Source organism: Neophocaena asiaeorientalis, unplaced genomic scaffold, assembly GCF_003031525.2.
Source record: "Neophocaena asiaeorientalis asiaeorientalis breed wild unplaced genomic scaffold, Neophocaena_asiaeorientalis_V1.1 scaffold294, whole genome shotgun sequence".
NCBI lineage: Eukaryota > Metazoa > Chordata > Mammalia > Artiodactyla > Phocoenidae > Neophocaena > Neophocaena asiaeorientalis.
The window spans coordinates 2,066,790-2,083,195 of record NW_020173945.1 but is presented as its reverse complement, the minus strand read 5'-3'; the positions used below and the strand labels follow the sequence as shown (position 1 = coordinate 2,083,195).

At 46.8% G+C, this 16,406-nt stretch overlaps 1 protein-coding gene across 6 annotated transcripts in view; it reads right to left on the bottom strand.

Annotated features, from left to right (window-relative positions):
• AGAP1 (ArfGAP with GTPase domain, ankyrin repeat and PH domain 1) overlaps positions 1-16,406 on the bottom strand; it is a 544,600-nt gene that overhangs the window by 108,109 nt on the left and 420,085 nt on the right. For 4 of the 6 annotated variants that reach the window (XM_024752791.1, XM_024752792.1, XM_024752793.1 and 1 more), the window contains one exon: positions 11,451-11,612. The exons of the other annotated variants lie outside the window; for them this stretch is intronic. In XM_024752791.1, coding sequence (XP_024608559.1) covers positions 11,451-11,612 — 162 coding nt within the window. The remainder of the gene's footprint in view (positions 1-11,450; positions 11,613-16,406) is intronic. 6 annotated transcript variants of the gene reach the window in all.

Here is a 16,406-nt window from a genome sequence, read left to right as displayed (position 1 = left end):
TTTTCTTGTATTTTACTGCACGCAGAGGCAGCAAGGCAACGAGGCAGCGGATAATGATCACGTCGCTGTGTGGCAACTAGAAAGGCACTTTTAAGAAAAAGCAGAGAGACATCAGCTTAAGAGAAACTAAAACATTTTCCCTTTGCTTTCTTTCCCCCTTAAAAAAATTAAATAGAATTAAACTGTGTGCGGTAGTCGCTTTCATGAACTCTGAGGTAATGTCATTGAATTTAACCATTTGAGAGATTTTCATATGGCAGCAAAGCCCATTACCCCACAGACAAATGGCCAATTTTCTCCATGTCCCAAGTACAAAAGAAGCCTTGTTAGGTTGTGTGTGTATCTCGGTGGCGATGCCTGAAGTTTGCACCGTACCTGATTCTTTCGTTGGTGATGACACCCTGGCTTTAATACCTGGGGCCTGTTATAGGTCTGAGACGAGAAAGGGGTGGAGTTGAAAGGCAGGGGCGCATTAGCAAAGATTCCTAAATAAACGCACCGAGTTGATCTCGAGCCACACCCACTCTAGAGCGTCGATCACAGGTCGCAATAAAATGAGAGCGCGCGGTGGTCACACCCGGCAACAAGGTGCGGCAGACATCTGATCATACTTAAATCAGCAAAGCAGGATTCCAGTGAATGATGGGGAGAGCTTAATCAAGAGCTCCCCTTCTCCCTCCAACTGCCCTGAAAAACGCTCACTCCCCTTGTGCAAAACCCCACAAAGGATATCATCCTCACAACGAACTTAAAAGCTGGGCTTACTGCATCTGAGTTAAACATCCCTAAGTTCAAAAAAGTTACGTGATGTCCCCTGCCTGTCCTATAATCCTGCATGCTCTGTCCGCAGAGTAGCTGAAGCAGTGATCTGCATCCTTCATGGAATGTACAACACACACACACACAGACATAGTGAGAAAAGCAACATTGCTTGTAAAGAAGCCATGTCACAACAAGCGTCCTGAGAAAGGAGGCTGAGATCAAAATTAGTCAGGGAATCACCGCTTCCAAGTTCTTAAGAGCAATGGTGGGGGGTGATGGGCACGCAGCCCCTGACCAGCTGTGATGGGGAAACGCAGTGCCAGGAGACACAGGGCTGAACCACGACCTGCAGAAAAGGCTCCTCTTCACACCCAAGCCGCTGAAGGCCTTTCCAGGTGGACAGCACAGGTACAAGGCAAGCCATGCAGACTTCCAAGTCCTAGAGGCCTGATGTAGACCCCAAGTTCACACTCACCTGCCCATCCCTGGCAAATTACTTAACGTCACCGAACCTTTGTCCTCATTTGTGAAAACAGAGATAACACCACCTCCCTGCTGGACACTATGGGTTGTACGAAAGATGCAATGAGGTAACACCTGTCTAAGAGCAGGCACTGAATCCTGGCTTCCTTCTTTGATGCTTAAAGACCTATTCTAACAAGGGAGGCAAGACACTGGGGAGCGAGGGGGCAGTGAACAGAACAGGCGTCATCCGCAGTGACCGCGTCCATGAAGCCCACAGATAGGAATAGAAAGTTACAAGGCTTTGTGGACCGAATGCTTGTGTCCTCCCAAAGTTCATCTGTTGAAGCCCTAACCCTCATGTGATGACACCTGGAGATGAGGACTTTGAGAGATAATTAGGGTTGGATGAAGTCGTGAGGGTGGGGCCCATGGGATGTGGTTAGTGGCCTTATAAGACAGAGAGAGAGAGAGAGAGAGAGAGAGAGAGAGAGACAGAGAGCGAGGGCACTCTCTGTGCACTGAGGCCCCTCTTGGACCTTGGTCTGAGCAAACTGCATCACACCCTGGGTCTCAGTTTCATAGCTGAATGAAGTGACATCCAAAGACTCTGACAGCTCCACCATTTTGAGAACATCAAGAAGATGACTTTGAGAGATTATCTTGGAATCCCCTAAAAGTCGGCTGACTCGGGGTCCCCCCCCTCCGGCAGAATTCCAACCCCAGGATGCCTGGGGAGAAATGCCTGTCCTGAGTCCTCCTGATGGACATTGGAGGCTGTGGGTCATTCATGCAGAAAAAGCAGCTCTAAGTTTAGGGCCAATAAGAGGAACTGGGGTCGGCCGAAGATCTGTACTTGTAGACAGCAAGCTTGAGAGCAGTTTGCACCTTTCAAAGGCGAGTCCACTCTTATGTACAGCAGGAGGCTGAGTATGTCTTGTTACATCAGGAGTGTCCGCAGGGCCCTGGAGCTCCAAGCCACCTTATACCAAGATTTAGCATGTGTTCACTTTTCATATTTTTTCCCTTTTTTGGAATAGCAGATATTTCATTCTGGAGCCTCCAACACCCAGGGTGCTGGGTCGAGGTCCCTTGGGCTCCCTGCACAGGCTGCTCAGGTGGCCACGGCTTATTTAGAGATCTGCTTTCTCCACCAGACAGTGGGCACGCTGAAGGCAGGGGCCCTCAGTCGCTTTTCCATCCAGTCCCAGGCCTAGCTCTTGGCCTGCAGTAGGTGATTAATGCACTTTCATGGAACTGAATCTAACTCTTTAGTTTGCGTGTACTTAAAAAAAAAAAAGGACCAAAAAATCCTTCTCTTGTTGTCAGCTCATCATGATGGGAATCCTCTGTTCTGGCTTCTCCTACTGTGATCAACTCATCTTTGTTTATTTCCGACCCACAGACTTCCACAAAGGATCTGTGAGCACTGACAGCTTGTGTGTGTTTGTGTCAGAAGGACTGTACCCTGCAGGATGGCTTTTGAGTCAACTGTGCCCCGTCTAGGATGTCAATGTCTAGAGTAAACCCAGGTCTACTCAATTTTAGCAAGTTCATTCTTGTGGAAGCTGGAGTTACAACCTGAGAACTCTCTTTGGAAAAATGATCTGGTTTGTGGGAAGTAGGCAAGTCCATCAGAATATCCAGTGTCTCCTATCACTTCCGCCTCAAGGGCGAAGAAACCCAGCCAACCTGGCTCCCTCATCAAAGTTGCTGCATTTTAGGAATATCATCCAGGAAGATGGTCCAGTTCTTGGTTTTTCCCATTTGCTCTAGTTAACTGCTCAGCTTACTGATTTAGAGGCACGTACCAACTAGTTTACTAACAAGGAAGTTCAATTAAGAAGTCCTTCCTGTTAGAAGAAATTACTGTTGATTATGGAATTTTGATGGAATGGATGATGGAGACTTCTGATTTTCTTTCCTTTCACTGAAGGTAACTGCCAAAATTGTAACAAGGGGTAGATAAGGAGTGCTGCTGAAATGTTCACAAATAGGAGATCCAAGAGTGACCCACAAGAGTCACACCTGACAGCTTTCATAATCTCTCCTAGCTTTCCCCTCTAGACACCTCCAAATAATACAAAATCACACGAATCACACGAGAAAGCCCCTGTGGACAAGAAGCAAGCCATGGTGGTAGCTCCTTGGCCATCATGGGTTTCTTGCCAGTCATGTGCGCACCATCGCATCTAACATGGAGTAACCAGCACGTTAACTGTGCCCAAGGAGAGAGGAAAGGTGAGAACATCCTGGTGACAAGACACTTAAACAACAAAACTGCTCTCCTAATCATTCTGTGCAAAATCCCCAAATTACCATTGATGCCCCAAACTGCCCAACCCTCAACATGACCCAATGGTCACAGATGAACCCGAGCTGTGATACACCTGTGGACTGCCTTCTTGTAAAAATGAGTACGCAGGGGGCTTCCCTGGTGCCACAGCGGTTGAGAATCCACCTGCCAATGCAGGGGACACGGGTTCGAGCCCTGGTCCAGGAAGATCCCACATGCCGTGGAGCAACTAAGCCCGTGCGCCACAACTACTGAGCCTGCGCTCCAGAGCCCACGAGCCACAACTACTGAGCCCGCATGCTGCAACTACTGAAGCCCGCGCGCCTAGAGCCCGTGCTCTGCAACAAGAGAAGCCACCACAATGAGAAGCTCGCGAACCACAAGGAAGAGTAGCCCCCGCTCGCTGCAATTAGAGAAAGCCGACGTGCAGCAACGAAGACCCAACACAGCCAAAAATAAATAAATTTATGTATATAAAAAAAAATGAGTATGCAGGGAAACTGTTGTACAATGCTCCTGCGTAATCATTCTTCATTTCCTGTCCAAAGTCTTCCAAAATATCAACTAGTTAATAGAAATTTTTTCAGAAGATAAAAGGTAACTGATCAATTACAGCAACATCTGTTTTCTTAGCATCTAAGTGAAAACAAAACTTTGTTTTGTGACTCATTCAATCACTACCACTGGTGTTTCAGGCTGTTGTAAATAGAAGACATTTAATGAAGGAGTGATGCTTTTTGTGGCATTTTATTAAATAAGATAACCATTACGTATTAAATCTGCAGAATCTACAATGAAATTCTACAACATGTTAGCTTCCCCTAACCTTTACAACTCAATGCTGTGCTGTCTTTCTTCTGGACCACCCACGCCTCTCTTAAATATTCTGCCTGAAATCCTAGGTACAGTCTCTGGTGCAAGTCTTCTTCCCATATTAAGGCTATGAATGCCTTGGGGTGAGAGAGAAACTGAGTTTTATTTCTCTCGTCTCCCACGGAGCCAAACACACAGTGCTTCCTCTGTGCTTGTTGTTTAATATTTGATGAAAGAATAAAATGATTCACAAAGTCAGGTTCTTCTCTGAAAGAACGAAGGAAAACTAAGTCCTGTCTGGCCTCTGCAACTTGAAGTTAATGTAATTTGTAAACCTGTTGGAGACCTCACCTCTGATGGCTTAGTGGGTACAGCTGTGATTGGCAATTTTTCTACTGTAATGGACAAAGGCCAGTTGTGACTTTTTCTCTACAGGATAGTATTTCAATATCTATCCAGGATCAACCATACAAGGAGTCTATAAAGACCCAGAATGAACAACCAGGGCGTGGAGATGAGAAGGATAAAATAAATCTCCTTCTGAGACCTTTAGTAAAAAGCACCATGAACCCAAGGGGACCAAAAAAAACAAAAAACCTCACAAAAAAGAAACAGAAAAACCCCAACAACAACAACAGGACTTCTGCATACCCTCTTGTATAATCAGACTGGGTAAATCCAGACTGGCCCTGCATTTTTAAAGAAAGATCTTTGCTACACAACTTCCAGATGTGATGATCCATATAAAAGTCAGTGTCTTTACATGGAATCTGAGAAATATCAAGGAAGCCACTCTGCCTGCCCCACTCCTAGATTCAAAAGCCGCTCCACACACCTCAAAGACTTGCTTTTTGCCTGGTGGAAAGAGTTTGAGGCAGAGAATCAAGAGACAGTTCTGTCACCTACCAGCAACCTGACCCTGGACAAGAAAGCCACTTAACCTCTCTCTACTTCTGCCTTTTCACTGGGGAAACAGGAAAATTAACACTGGATGCAAACTTGCATGAATGTTATAAAACTAACGAGAACCACCAGATTGGGGAACCACAGAACTGGGACCGCAGAGACCACGGGTACATTTCAGCCGCAATAACCTCACTCCTGAACCCTGGATAAGAAGGTACCCAGAAAGGAGGGTGATTCAAAGGCAATGCCAAAAGACAGCAAGTCATTAGAGATCTGCAAAATCCCCACTACCCAAGAGCTTTCCAGGCACATACCCTTCAACTTGGTTCTGGCCATGAACCCAGGGCCCCTGGGGCTAGCATCCTTCTAGAACCCGGATTCCACTACAGTGGCCCAACCAGCGCTGGACTTGCTAAAGGGGACCAGGAACCTTGCCTCTCAGGACAGCCCCGGCTCTTACGAAGTTTTCCTTTTAGTATCTGAACTAAAATCCACCTCCTTGAAACTTCCACCCATTGGTCCCAATGGAACCCATCAGGGCCACCCAGGGTGATTCCGGGCTCTCTTTCCGTGGTTTGAACACAGTTAGGACGCCCCCATGCCTCTTATGCTGTGTCACCATCTTGCTTACCGACACGTGGACTGACTTCTGTTGATCTACGATCATCACTGAGATCAGCACCCAGATCTGAACATACCCATTTTCTTAAATATAACTAATAGTCCGGAGCAAATCAAATCCGATTTAAAATCAAGACCGTCACTGATATTTTAATATCTGTTGCTCCCAATGGTCTATTAAATAAGAAGACAAGTAGTATTCGGGATTCAGAAGTTTTGTTGAAAAAGGTTAATAATACCACCTTCACATTTTTAATGGTAAGGCTGGAGGATGCTGGTTCCTAAGAAGCTTCCCCTCAAAGTTAAACTCAACGGCGAAATGCCCTATTTCTGACGTTCTTAATGAACAGTCGTTTTCCCAGATAAAAACATCACAAAGGTGCATATCATTACAAACAGGGCCACAGAATTCGAAAAACTCTCACATATTTTTAGAGACTGTATGTATGGAAAGAACAGATCTAAACCTGGGGGAGCCTCCAGGTAGGTAGATAGGGGGCCAGATGCCCGGCGATGCAGAATGCGCTGGAGAAGTACATCGGGTCCTCCAGCAGTTAGCATGGCAGCCCTTCACCTGCCCAAAGACACACCTCAGGTCTCAGTCCTGCACACACCCACCTGTCTGAGGCACTTCTGCTTTAAATGACATACGCCACCCACACTAGCTTGTACCTCTCCATTCTTCCACACTTACCTAAGGAAGGGGCTGGAATACTTTACAATACTGACTCTTTAAATGACAGTAATAATTATATATGAGCCCAGTGACCATGTTGGAACTCAAAATACTCATAAAGGAATTCTTCAGTCATAGATTCTACTCCTACAATTCACTAGACTCATTCCATTCGTTTTATTTAATTTTTTTAATTTTTAAAATTTAAACTTTTAATTTAATTTTATTTATTTTTTTATATAACAGGTTCTTATTAGTCATCCATTTTATACCCATCAGTGTATACATGTCAATCCCAATCTCCCAATTCATCCCACCCCCCCCCGCCCCACCCCGTGGCTTTCCCCCGTTGGTGTCCATACGTTTGTTCTCTACATCTGTGTCTCAGTTTCTGCCCTGCAAACCGGTTCATTTGTACCGTTTTTCTAGGTTCCACATATATATGTTAATATACGATATTTGTTTTATGCCCAGTAGTGGGATTGCTGGGTCATATAGTAATTCTATCTTTAGATTTTTAAGGAACCTCCATACTGTTCTCCACAGTGACTGTATCAATTTACATTCCCACCAACAGTGCAGGAGGGTTCCCTTTTCCCCACACCCTCTCCAGCATTTATTGCTTGTAGAGTTTCTATTTTAAGATTTTTCGTTCTAGTTCCATAAAAAATGCCATTGGTAATTTGATAGGGATTGCATTGAATTTGTAGATTGCTTTGGGTAGTATAGTCATTTTCACAATATTGAGTCTTCCAATCCAAGAACATGGTATATCTCTCCATGTGTTTGTATCATCTTTAATTTCTTTCATCAGTGTCATAGTTTTCTGCATACAGGTCTTTTGTCCATTCATTTTAAACTGTAAGTATAAGAAAATGATTGTTCTTAATTTAGGTGACAGCACTTTCTTTTTTAAAAAATTTATTTTATTTATTTTTTCATTTATTTTTGGCTGCATTGGGTCTTTGTTGCTGCACGCGGGCTTTCTCTAGTTGTGGAGGCTACTCCTTGTTGTGCGTGGGCTTCTCATTGTGGTGGCTTATCTTGTCGTGGAGCACGGGTTCTAGGTGCGCGGGCTTCAGTAGTTGTGGCTCGCAGGCTCTAGAGCGCAGGCTCGGTAGTTGTAGCGTACAGGCTTAGTTGCTCCGCTGCATGTGGGATCTTCCCGGACCAGGGATCGACCTGTGTCCCTTGCATTGGCAGGTGGATTCTTAACCTCTGTGCCACCAGGGAAGTCCCAAGGTGACAGCATTTTCTACCATTCTGTGTAGAACTACTGTTCTTCTGCAGAAAAGAACTACTAAAATCGAGTCTGATGAGGGCCAGGGCAGTGAGAAATTCACGGAAGGAAGATCCTTATTTCCACCAGGAGCACCAAGGATCCCCAGGTGGACAGAGAGTTTCTGGCTTTTCAGGCAGCATAAATACTGATGATACACTTTAGCCTTTACTTTCTGAACAAAGATGACACAAAGGTAAGGAATATCCAGCGCTAGAACCTCTGTGCTCAGCTAAGAGCCTGGGAAGGGCGTGGGGGCTCCCTTTCGGACTTGGCTGGGCGACGGCTCAGAAGTGCATCTGGGGAGCTCTGACTCCTCCCTCGGCGGGGTTCAGGCCAGGCCCTCGGGGGCCACGGTGGACAGAGGCTTCCGGTCTACCGTGCTGATGAAAGATCAGCGGACAGACGTGCCCAGGGGCTTGTAAGAGGCACCGTGAAAGGTGTGGGCAGCACACGGCTTCCGCTGGCTCACCTCCACCTGCCCTCCAACGCCCTCAGAGGCAGGCCTGGGTGGCGGCAGCAGTAGTTCTCACACCCTTTGGCTTCTGGTTGGGTCTGGTCAAGGAGGTGGCGGCATGAGACCAGAGGCAGGGAGGAGAGTGAGGTTAGGCGCTTCCCCTGCGCCCCCTCACCCTTTGGGTCACTGGGGTGGCACATGTCCCTCTGTTGAAGGACACAGCTCCTGATGGAGACCTCCCCCAGACACCGCCCTCTCTGGGTCCTCATAACCGGCCCCTCCTTTCCCCGTCACCCCACTGGGAGTCTGCACCATCCCTATAGCTCTTCCCACACCCTGTCCACACCTCTGTAGATAGTCCCTGTGGAAAATTCCTATCAACGACCCAGTTGAGGGTGCCATGTTTTCCCGGGACCCTGACTGAAATAGCTGAATTTTATTTTTCTTATACTCTAAAGAGATTTGAGTCTAGTCATCTGTTCCAATGGGGTATGTCAAAAACTACACAATTCACCTACTTTATGGACACCATCTAGAGCACTTTTTGCATCTGCAATTGCGACTTTCCAGCACGAGGTCAAACAAAAGAGAATATACTGGTAATAATAAGTCATAGTGCTTTGCAGGAAAGAGAAATACTATTTTACAATTAAAATTAAACAGCCCTCTAAAAATATACAACTAGCTTTCATTTCAAAGAAGAGAAGGCTTAGTTTTGATGGTTCCCACAATACACTTAGACTAATAAGAGTTGCTAAGAGTACCAAAAAATATTGTATATCATTGAATCGAAAATTATCTCAATTGAACGATGCATTCTGACTTCAGGGATGTGAAAATGTGAAGAAAAGAAAAATCGTGTGCCTTGGATACAATGCAATACAGCCTGTCTCTGAAAAATGACTCATTTATAGGTCGGTAGGTAACCTTTCCTTGGGAAAAATGATACGTTTTCTTTTTACCGAGAACTTGTCTTATTTTCTGTTGGAAAGACGTCACACTGTGGCATCACAGAGACAGTCCTCTGAACTACAAAGTGAGGCCCGGCTTCCTCTCTAATCATTAGTGTTGAACTTCTGAACACACACAACCATCACTCATCGTTCATGCCTGAGATGCTGCTGTGGTTTCTAAATTGGGTGTTTCTTTGGTGGCCGGGAGTCTGTCTTTCTGTCTGCATCACTGCCTCAGCAGTAAGGCCCTTTAATGAAAGGGTCTGTGGTTGGTTTGGGGTTGAGGATCTGACTCAGCCTCGTCACAGGCCATTGCTTGGAGCACACAGTACAACCTCAGTAACTCAGGCGGTGGAAGATGGAAACATCTCAGGCGTCTGACAAGCCTACAGTCACTTGGCAAGTTTTCTGCAAACTCACTGGATGACCGGGATGCTGACTTGAACCCGCAGCCCGATTAAACACGCAACCACTACTAATTTACTTTCAGTCTGTATCTTGTTCACACAGCTTTCACTATGTCAGCGGGTGGGTGGGATGACTAGAATGTGTAAAATGTGTGTAATGTAGCGAATGGTGGACTTGATCACCAGTTTCTACCAAGTGGCAGACACTTCTGGAAAAAGGCATTGGTTGGAAACACATGACAGACACGGTACGATATTTATCCGTGAAATGGGCATGAGGCCTTTCCATAGAGCAAATCTTACTCCTCCCCTGGGTATGTGGGGCACAGGTTCCCCACCCTGCTGAGAGGCCATGCATCTTCCTGGCTTTACCTCAGTCCTTTTGTTGGTGGGGTGTGGCCATCTGTGCATGGCTGGGGGCTTTTTGCTGAAGTTGTTGGAAGGTGTCTCATCAATGCTCAGCATCTGTGGCCGATTTCTTTTCCAAAGGGGGAGGTCAGTGGTGTCTGGGTGGGTGCTTTGATCCATAATCATTATTTTTCACCACTGCTGATATAATAGAATCATCCTCATTTTTCATAACAGGAGAGAATTGGTTTTTATTGGCTAAACTTGTTAGCAGGAAGCTATGGGAAGCAAAACGGTAAGACATGTGGTGAAGAAGGGCTTTCAGACTCCTCCCTGCCACCGTGGGAGCCCCAGCAAGCTCCCTGACACTCTGAACCCCAGTCTCCTCATTATAAATGAAAACGCCACCAACCAACTCACAGGATTATGGTAAATGACACAGAGCACGTACTGTAAACTCTGTTCCTTCCCTGCTAACATATACGTTGTGGGTCTACAGGCTCATCTTTGGATATTAGGAGGGAACAGGCACTTTCTTTAACACTGAAACTTACAGTTTGAACAAAAGAGTATTCAGAAAAAGTGTGGCAGAAATAGAGAAAAAGGATATCGGTTATGAGGGTATTTCCAGCGTACGTGGAATCCTTGTTGAAACCAGATCCTTTTACTACTATTGGTCTCACCAATAATTATTCATGTTATACAACCATGTCTGGGAATTTTAATTTTCCTCTGAAGTATCCGTTTAACTTGTTTATTGAAACTACATTAATTTCACCTCCCATAACGTGTGTGTACGTGTGCATGCGTGTGTATCTCCACTTGCATCCATGGAATAAAAGAACACAAGTCCATCAGAAGGGGCCGCTTCTGAAAGATCACATCGGGCCATCGCTGAGAATAAAACCCGACTTCAACAAGTCAAAGGAGAAGCAAGACAAACTGTGTCAGCGGGAATACTAATGCAGCTCACAAAACAAAAAGAGCGACGGACGCTAACAGAAGGGGCGTTTATCATCACACGTCGCTGAAAGTCAGCATCGGAGTGGCTGTCGTACTAGAGTTAAGTCTACCGGTGTCAGGGAAGATTCCTAAATTAGGAGGCGCCGATCTTTTTTGGAGGAAGACAACATGGCACAGCTCGGCTGGAGCAGACACCTCGACCCCAGGTTGCCGGGGTCGGGGAAGACCGAACTACTTGACCAGGTGTTACGAAGGGGACACCAGCGGCACCATCGACCAGGCCACAACTGCCAGGAGGTAAGACAGCTGCTGCGGTTGGACAGTCTCGAGCATCAGTGAGTGAAGAGAGGGTCCCCTAGCACCACCTTGTTTACAAAAAGCACACGCACTGACCTGCGTTATTGTGTACTTGTGGTTCTGAGGATAAATGATTCCACAAATGAGAAAAAAGTAAAAATTAATTTTCAGGAACGCGGACTCTGGCCCCGAGGTCCCGGGAGGCCTTACCGTCAGCAGTGCCTGAGAGGCCATCGGCTTTGAAGTTGCTGGTGCTTTTCTTCCTCCGATGCTTCTTTCTGTTGGCGTGAGGGGAGGGGGGCGGGTCGAGCTTGGGGCTGGCGGTGCTGGAGATGCTTGGGCTGGAGCACACGGAGTCACCGAGCCCCGTGTCTGCCACCGGACCGGAAAAGGCAAAAGAACGCAAAGGTCAACACTTAAAAAGTAGACTTCGCAAAAGTACTACAGCAACGTTCCTCCAGTGCCAAATCATGCTCCGCAAACAACACCTGGACCGGAGGCCCAGCGCATCCCGTGTTAAAGGTCACAGCGCCCCTGCAATTCAAAAGCAGGCTCTCCTCTTGGCGTCATCCTTATGCTCTGGAGAATTTAAAGCTCTCTCTCTCTCTTTTTTATTTTTTAGGCCTTTGCTTCTCCAACTTTTTTTTTTTTTAATTTTTATTGGAGTCTAGTTGATTTAAAATGTTGTTAGTTTCTGCTGTACAGCAAAGTGAATCAGTTATACATACACATATATCCGCTCTTTTTTAGATTCTTTTCCCATACAGGTCATTACAGAGTACTGAGTAGAGGTCCCTGTGCTACACAGTAGGTCCTTATTAGTTATCTATTTTATATATAGTAGTGTGTATATGTCAATCCCAATCTCCCACTTTATCCCTCCTTCCTTCCCCCCTGATAACCACAGTTTGTTTTCTACATCTGTGACCCTATTTCTGTTTTGTAAATAAGCTCATTCGTACCATTTTTTTGGATTCCACATATAAGCAGTATCCTATGATACTTCTTTCTCTGTCTTACTTATAAAGTTCTCTATTTTGCATAATTGGAGTTCTGGAAAAGGAAAGCGGGAGGTGGGAAGCTTTTTCCTTATTTTTCTCTTCCCGTAATTACTGTGATATAGTAGGAATGAAGTGAAGACCCTTAGGAATACACATGAAAGTGTCATCTTAAACGGGGTTGATTCCGTGTGTGTACATACAAGATAAAGGCATTCCTGATTCTCTGCCCTCTACCCCCAACATCAGGTATGGCTGTACGTTAGTTTATTAGTAGTGAAAAGCGGCATGCCACTTCCCTCTCTCACTGATGTCCAGCAATAGGGTTGGAAGTCCATAGTAGACCTGCCAAATTTTGATTCACAGAAGCTACTTACAAAATTTTAAAACCAGTGTACAAATGTGATCATTCACTGGAAGTGAAACTCTCAATTTATTATGTCTGTTTTTACTTTATCAGAGAGAAGAACAGAATGCCATGAAAACACCTGAAATGGACATGGAATTCAAAAGAACGGAAAAGTACCCAGAGAAAGTGATGGGGGAACACCATCTAAACACCTCCAAAGTTCTAAGAATTCTGTATTTCGTGATTCAGCATCTTTGTAACTCAAAAGACAGAACGTTCTGTGCGATATATTTCATTCATTCAACAAATATTTTTTGAGCGCCTACTGTGGGCCACCACTTTTCCAGATGTTTGGGATCCATCACTGAGAAAGACAGATAAAGGTTCCCGTCTGAGTGGCACTGACACAGTAGTGAGGCCACAACCCACAGCTCATTACGAGGTGGTGAGAGCTGGAGAGGGAAAAGGAGGGCGCGAAGGGTGGACACTGGGGAGGCAGCAGCGCGGTGAGGGGGAGTTGCCATTTTAAATGACAGGGTGGGTCTCACTGAGAAGGTGACGCGTGAGGCAATAGTTGAAGATGGTAAAGGCGTGAGAAGGTGAATGTGCACCTCGGGGAGGAGGAAGTTGCCAGAACCTGGCCCGAAGACCAGGTGTGCGCGCCTGGTGTGTTCCAGAAGCAGAGGGGGGTGCCAGTGGCCGGGGCCAGTGAGGATGGGAGACTCACAGCAAATGGCACTGGAGAGAGGAAGGGGCTTGGCCACTGTCTAGAGCCCTGGCTTTTACTCTGGGGGAAATGGGGAGCCTGGCAGGATTTTGAACAGAAGGATGACATGATTTCAAATATAAAGATATTCGAAATCAAAATGAATTTAAAATCCTTTCATTTTCTGATGTTCTAGGACATTTCATCATGTACTGAGAACTGTCAAAGGACACAGTATCTTTTTAGCTACAAATATGGCTCCAGGAGTGCCCTAGGATGCAAATTCCTGATATCCTAAGACCAGCGATCCCGTCCCATCTCTGCACGGTCGGAAAGATCAACCTTCTTTCCATATCCCCGTCACCTGTGGAGCAAAGGCCTCTGGGAGCCTGTCCTGGGAGGGGTGTGAAGAGTCAACCCACGGCTCCTACAGGACAACCTGCCTCAAGGAGTCTGGGGCTCCAGGCTGCATCTTTATCCACAAAGTGGCCGTTTCTTCTGCATTCTCTTTCCAACTTCCCACCTGCTCTCCACTGAAGCCACACTCACCCTGGGTCCGATCCTTACCCCCCAGGCCTGGACGGTACAGCTAACTGCAGGAGGGCTCTCTCCTGCTGGCTTGCCACCTTTTAAGTTGTCCCAGTCTTCCGCAATACGAATCTTCTAAAAGTGGCAATTCTTACATACATTTTTTAAAAAAATACTAGATCCTACTGAATATCAGATGAAAGCTGTAGGCATCCCAGAAAAAGAAAAAAAAAAAAAGCCCGTCTAGCTAATACCTGTGCGCAATTTCAGAGGGTTTAGAAGCTGCCTGATGTCGCTAAGAGGTCCAGGGACCCCGAGACCACTGGCTGATCGTAAAGCAACCCTTTCACATGTTAGTCAATGCTCAAACCTTACAATGGATATTTTTGTACATTTCAAGTATTTGCTGCCCAGGTTTCAAAAGTCTTCACCCTCTGACTGCATCCTCTCTGACTCTGAAGCGTTAAGAACCCATCCTGGGCTGGGTGTGGTGACAGGCCATGGGGAAACAATGGTCCCAATGACCCTCCAATCGTGGAGGCAGGTGAGGGGCGCAGGCAGAGACAGCTGCCCTCTGCTGCAGCACGGCTGGCGTTTCATTAGTTCACTCTGTCCCTCGGGTGTCCCCTCAAGTCAATGCACAATGTTCATTCCCAACTACGCCTCTTAATCCTTAGGTCACAATCTCTCCCAAGCTAACATTTCTCATCTCTGAAGCCCTACTGATCCTAAAGCTGGTGCTTCCTGCCCTTGGCCGTCTGTCCGTTATCGGGACGTAGCTGGCATGGTTGTATCCCCGGGCAGCTAAAGGTGCTCACCCCCGTACTGAGCTGCCCGATGCTGGGCACGCGGTGGATGCAGCATTATAATAGGGACACCTGGGTCCCTTCCATCATCCAGCAGTTCTTTAAGGTGGGTACCAATATCTCTTTTTAAGATGCTCAGAATATATACATAAGCTATACGGTCATGTAACAGGCTTCCATATATGTGAGGTGGCTCTATTTCTGGGTTCTCTATTCTTCTCCAGTAATCTTTTCACCTGTCTGTGTTCTATTAGCACATGGTCCTGAACGCTATGGCACTTTAGTCACCTCGGTACCTCATAAGGTAGGGCAAGTCCCCACACTTCGTTATTCTTCACAATTGTCTTAGGTCTTATTGGCTGTTCTGAGCACACAACTTTGTGTATTCATCCAAATCGATGGAAAGGATATTCAACAAGGCGAGGTCGAGACAGAGCCTGGAACCTTCACTCACCAATCCACAACCAGAAGCTCCGTTGAGTGATCACTGAGTAGGACCTGAGGACATCATACTGTCTGTGCATCCAGCTCAGACACCTGTGAACTTGCCTATAAAGAAACTATGGTACAGCCTTGTCAAACACTGTTGAAAGCTAGACGGGTACCCAACTTACAGATACGTCTGCCAATGTAAAAACAAGAAAGGGAAATCCATTTAATACTTCTCCTCCTTAATGAACTATCTCTGTTCAATTAAATCACTGTTTCCTTTTCTATACGCACACAAAGCAGAGTATTACCAATCTAATTCAGAATCCGACCTGGGCTGGATTTTAAACTCACTGGTTTAGGGCTCGGAATTCAGCATTTTGGAAACGAAGATGACAGGCGCCTGTTTCTAGGCATCTCCCCTCACCCCTTCCGACTGCAGGAAACTTTCCGCAAAGTAACTGACAGGGACACGGCAATCTCATTTCCAAGGTTTCTGAGTATCTTACAATACGTGAAATCGAGGGGGAGATTCCTGACTCGCTTGGAGAAAGTAGCTAAGTGCCAGTCTCGAGAAGGAGCTACTTGCAAGTGATGACACCCACCTTCCCCTAAGGGACCATCAGAGCGAAGCTCATCTGCATCCTTTACAGCCTTCCCTTCTGGGAGCCCATCCTCAACACCAGTGGATCCATCCCCACGTGGCTCCATGCTTCCAGTAACCCGCTGGCTCACCACTGGGAACCCTCACCCAGCGACATCTGGAAACGTCTGGAGACATTCTTGGTTATCAGACCGAGCAGGGTCGGGGTGCCATAGGCATCGAGTGGGCACAAGCCTGAGATGCTGAAAAACACCCTACAACACATAGGACAGCCCTGCCGCAGAAAACCGTCCTGCCCGAAACGTCAGTAGTGAGAAACCTGTGGATCGGAAGGGCTCTTCTATTCTTCTTCAACCTCTCAGACTCCTCCTCCAGAATCCTGTTCTGTGAGGGCTGGGGGCAATGTTCCTCACACCAGAGACCCTCCCGAAGGCTCCCTTTCCCTGGAGCTACCCTGGCTCTCCCCCGGGACACGTCTCCCCCTGCACCACAAAGCACGCAGGTGGGCGGGGCGTTCTCCCAGCCCCGCGCTGCTGCTTGCGGACCACTCTTTCTCCCCCCAAGTCCTGGCCCCTCTGAAGCCTGTGCCCTGGGATCGCGCTCGCTCCCCAAGACCCCAGGTCCCACCCCTTCACTGCCCGTTTCAGGAGCAGCTCACCCACCCTGACCTGTGATCACGTCCGGCGCCTCCTGGGCACTCCCTCCAGCATCCTGGCCTCCGGGCCCCTCCCAGGTGACCTTCTGAA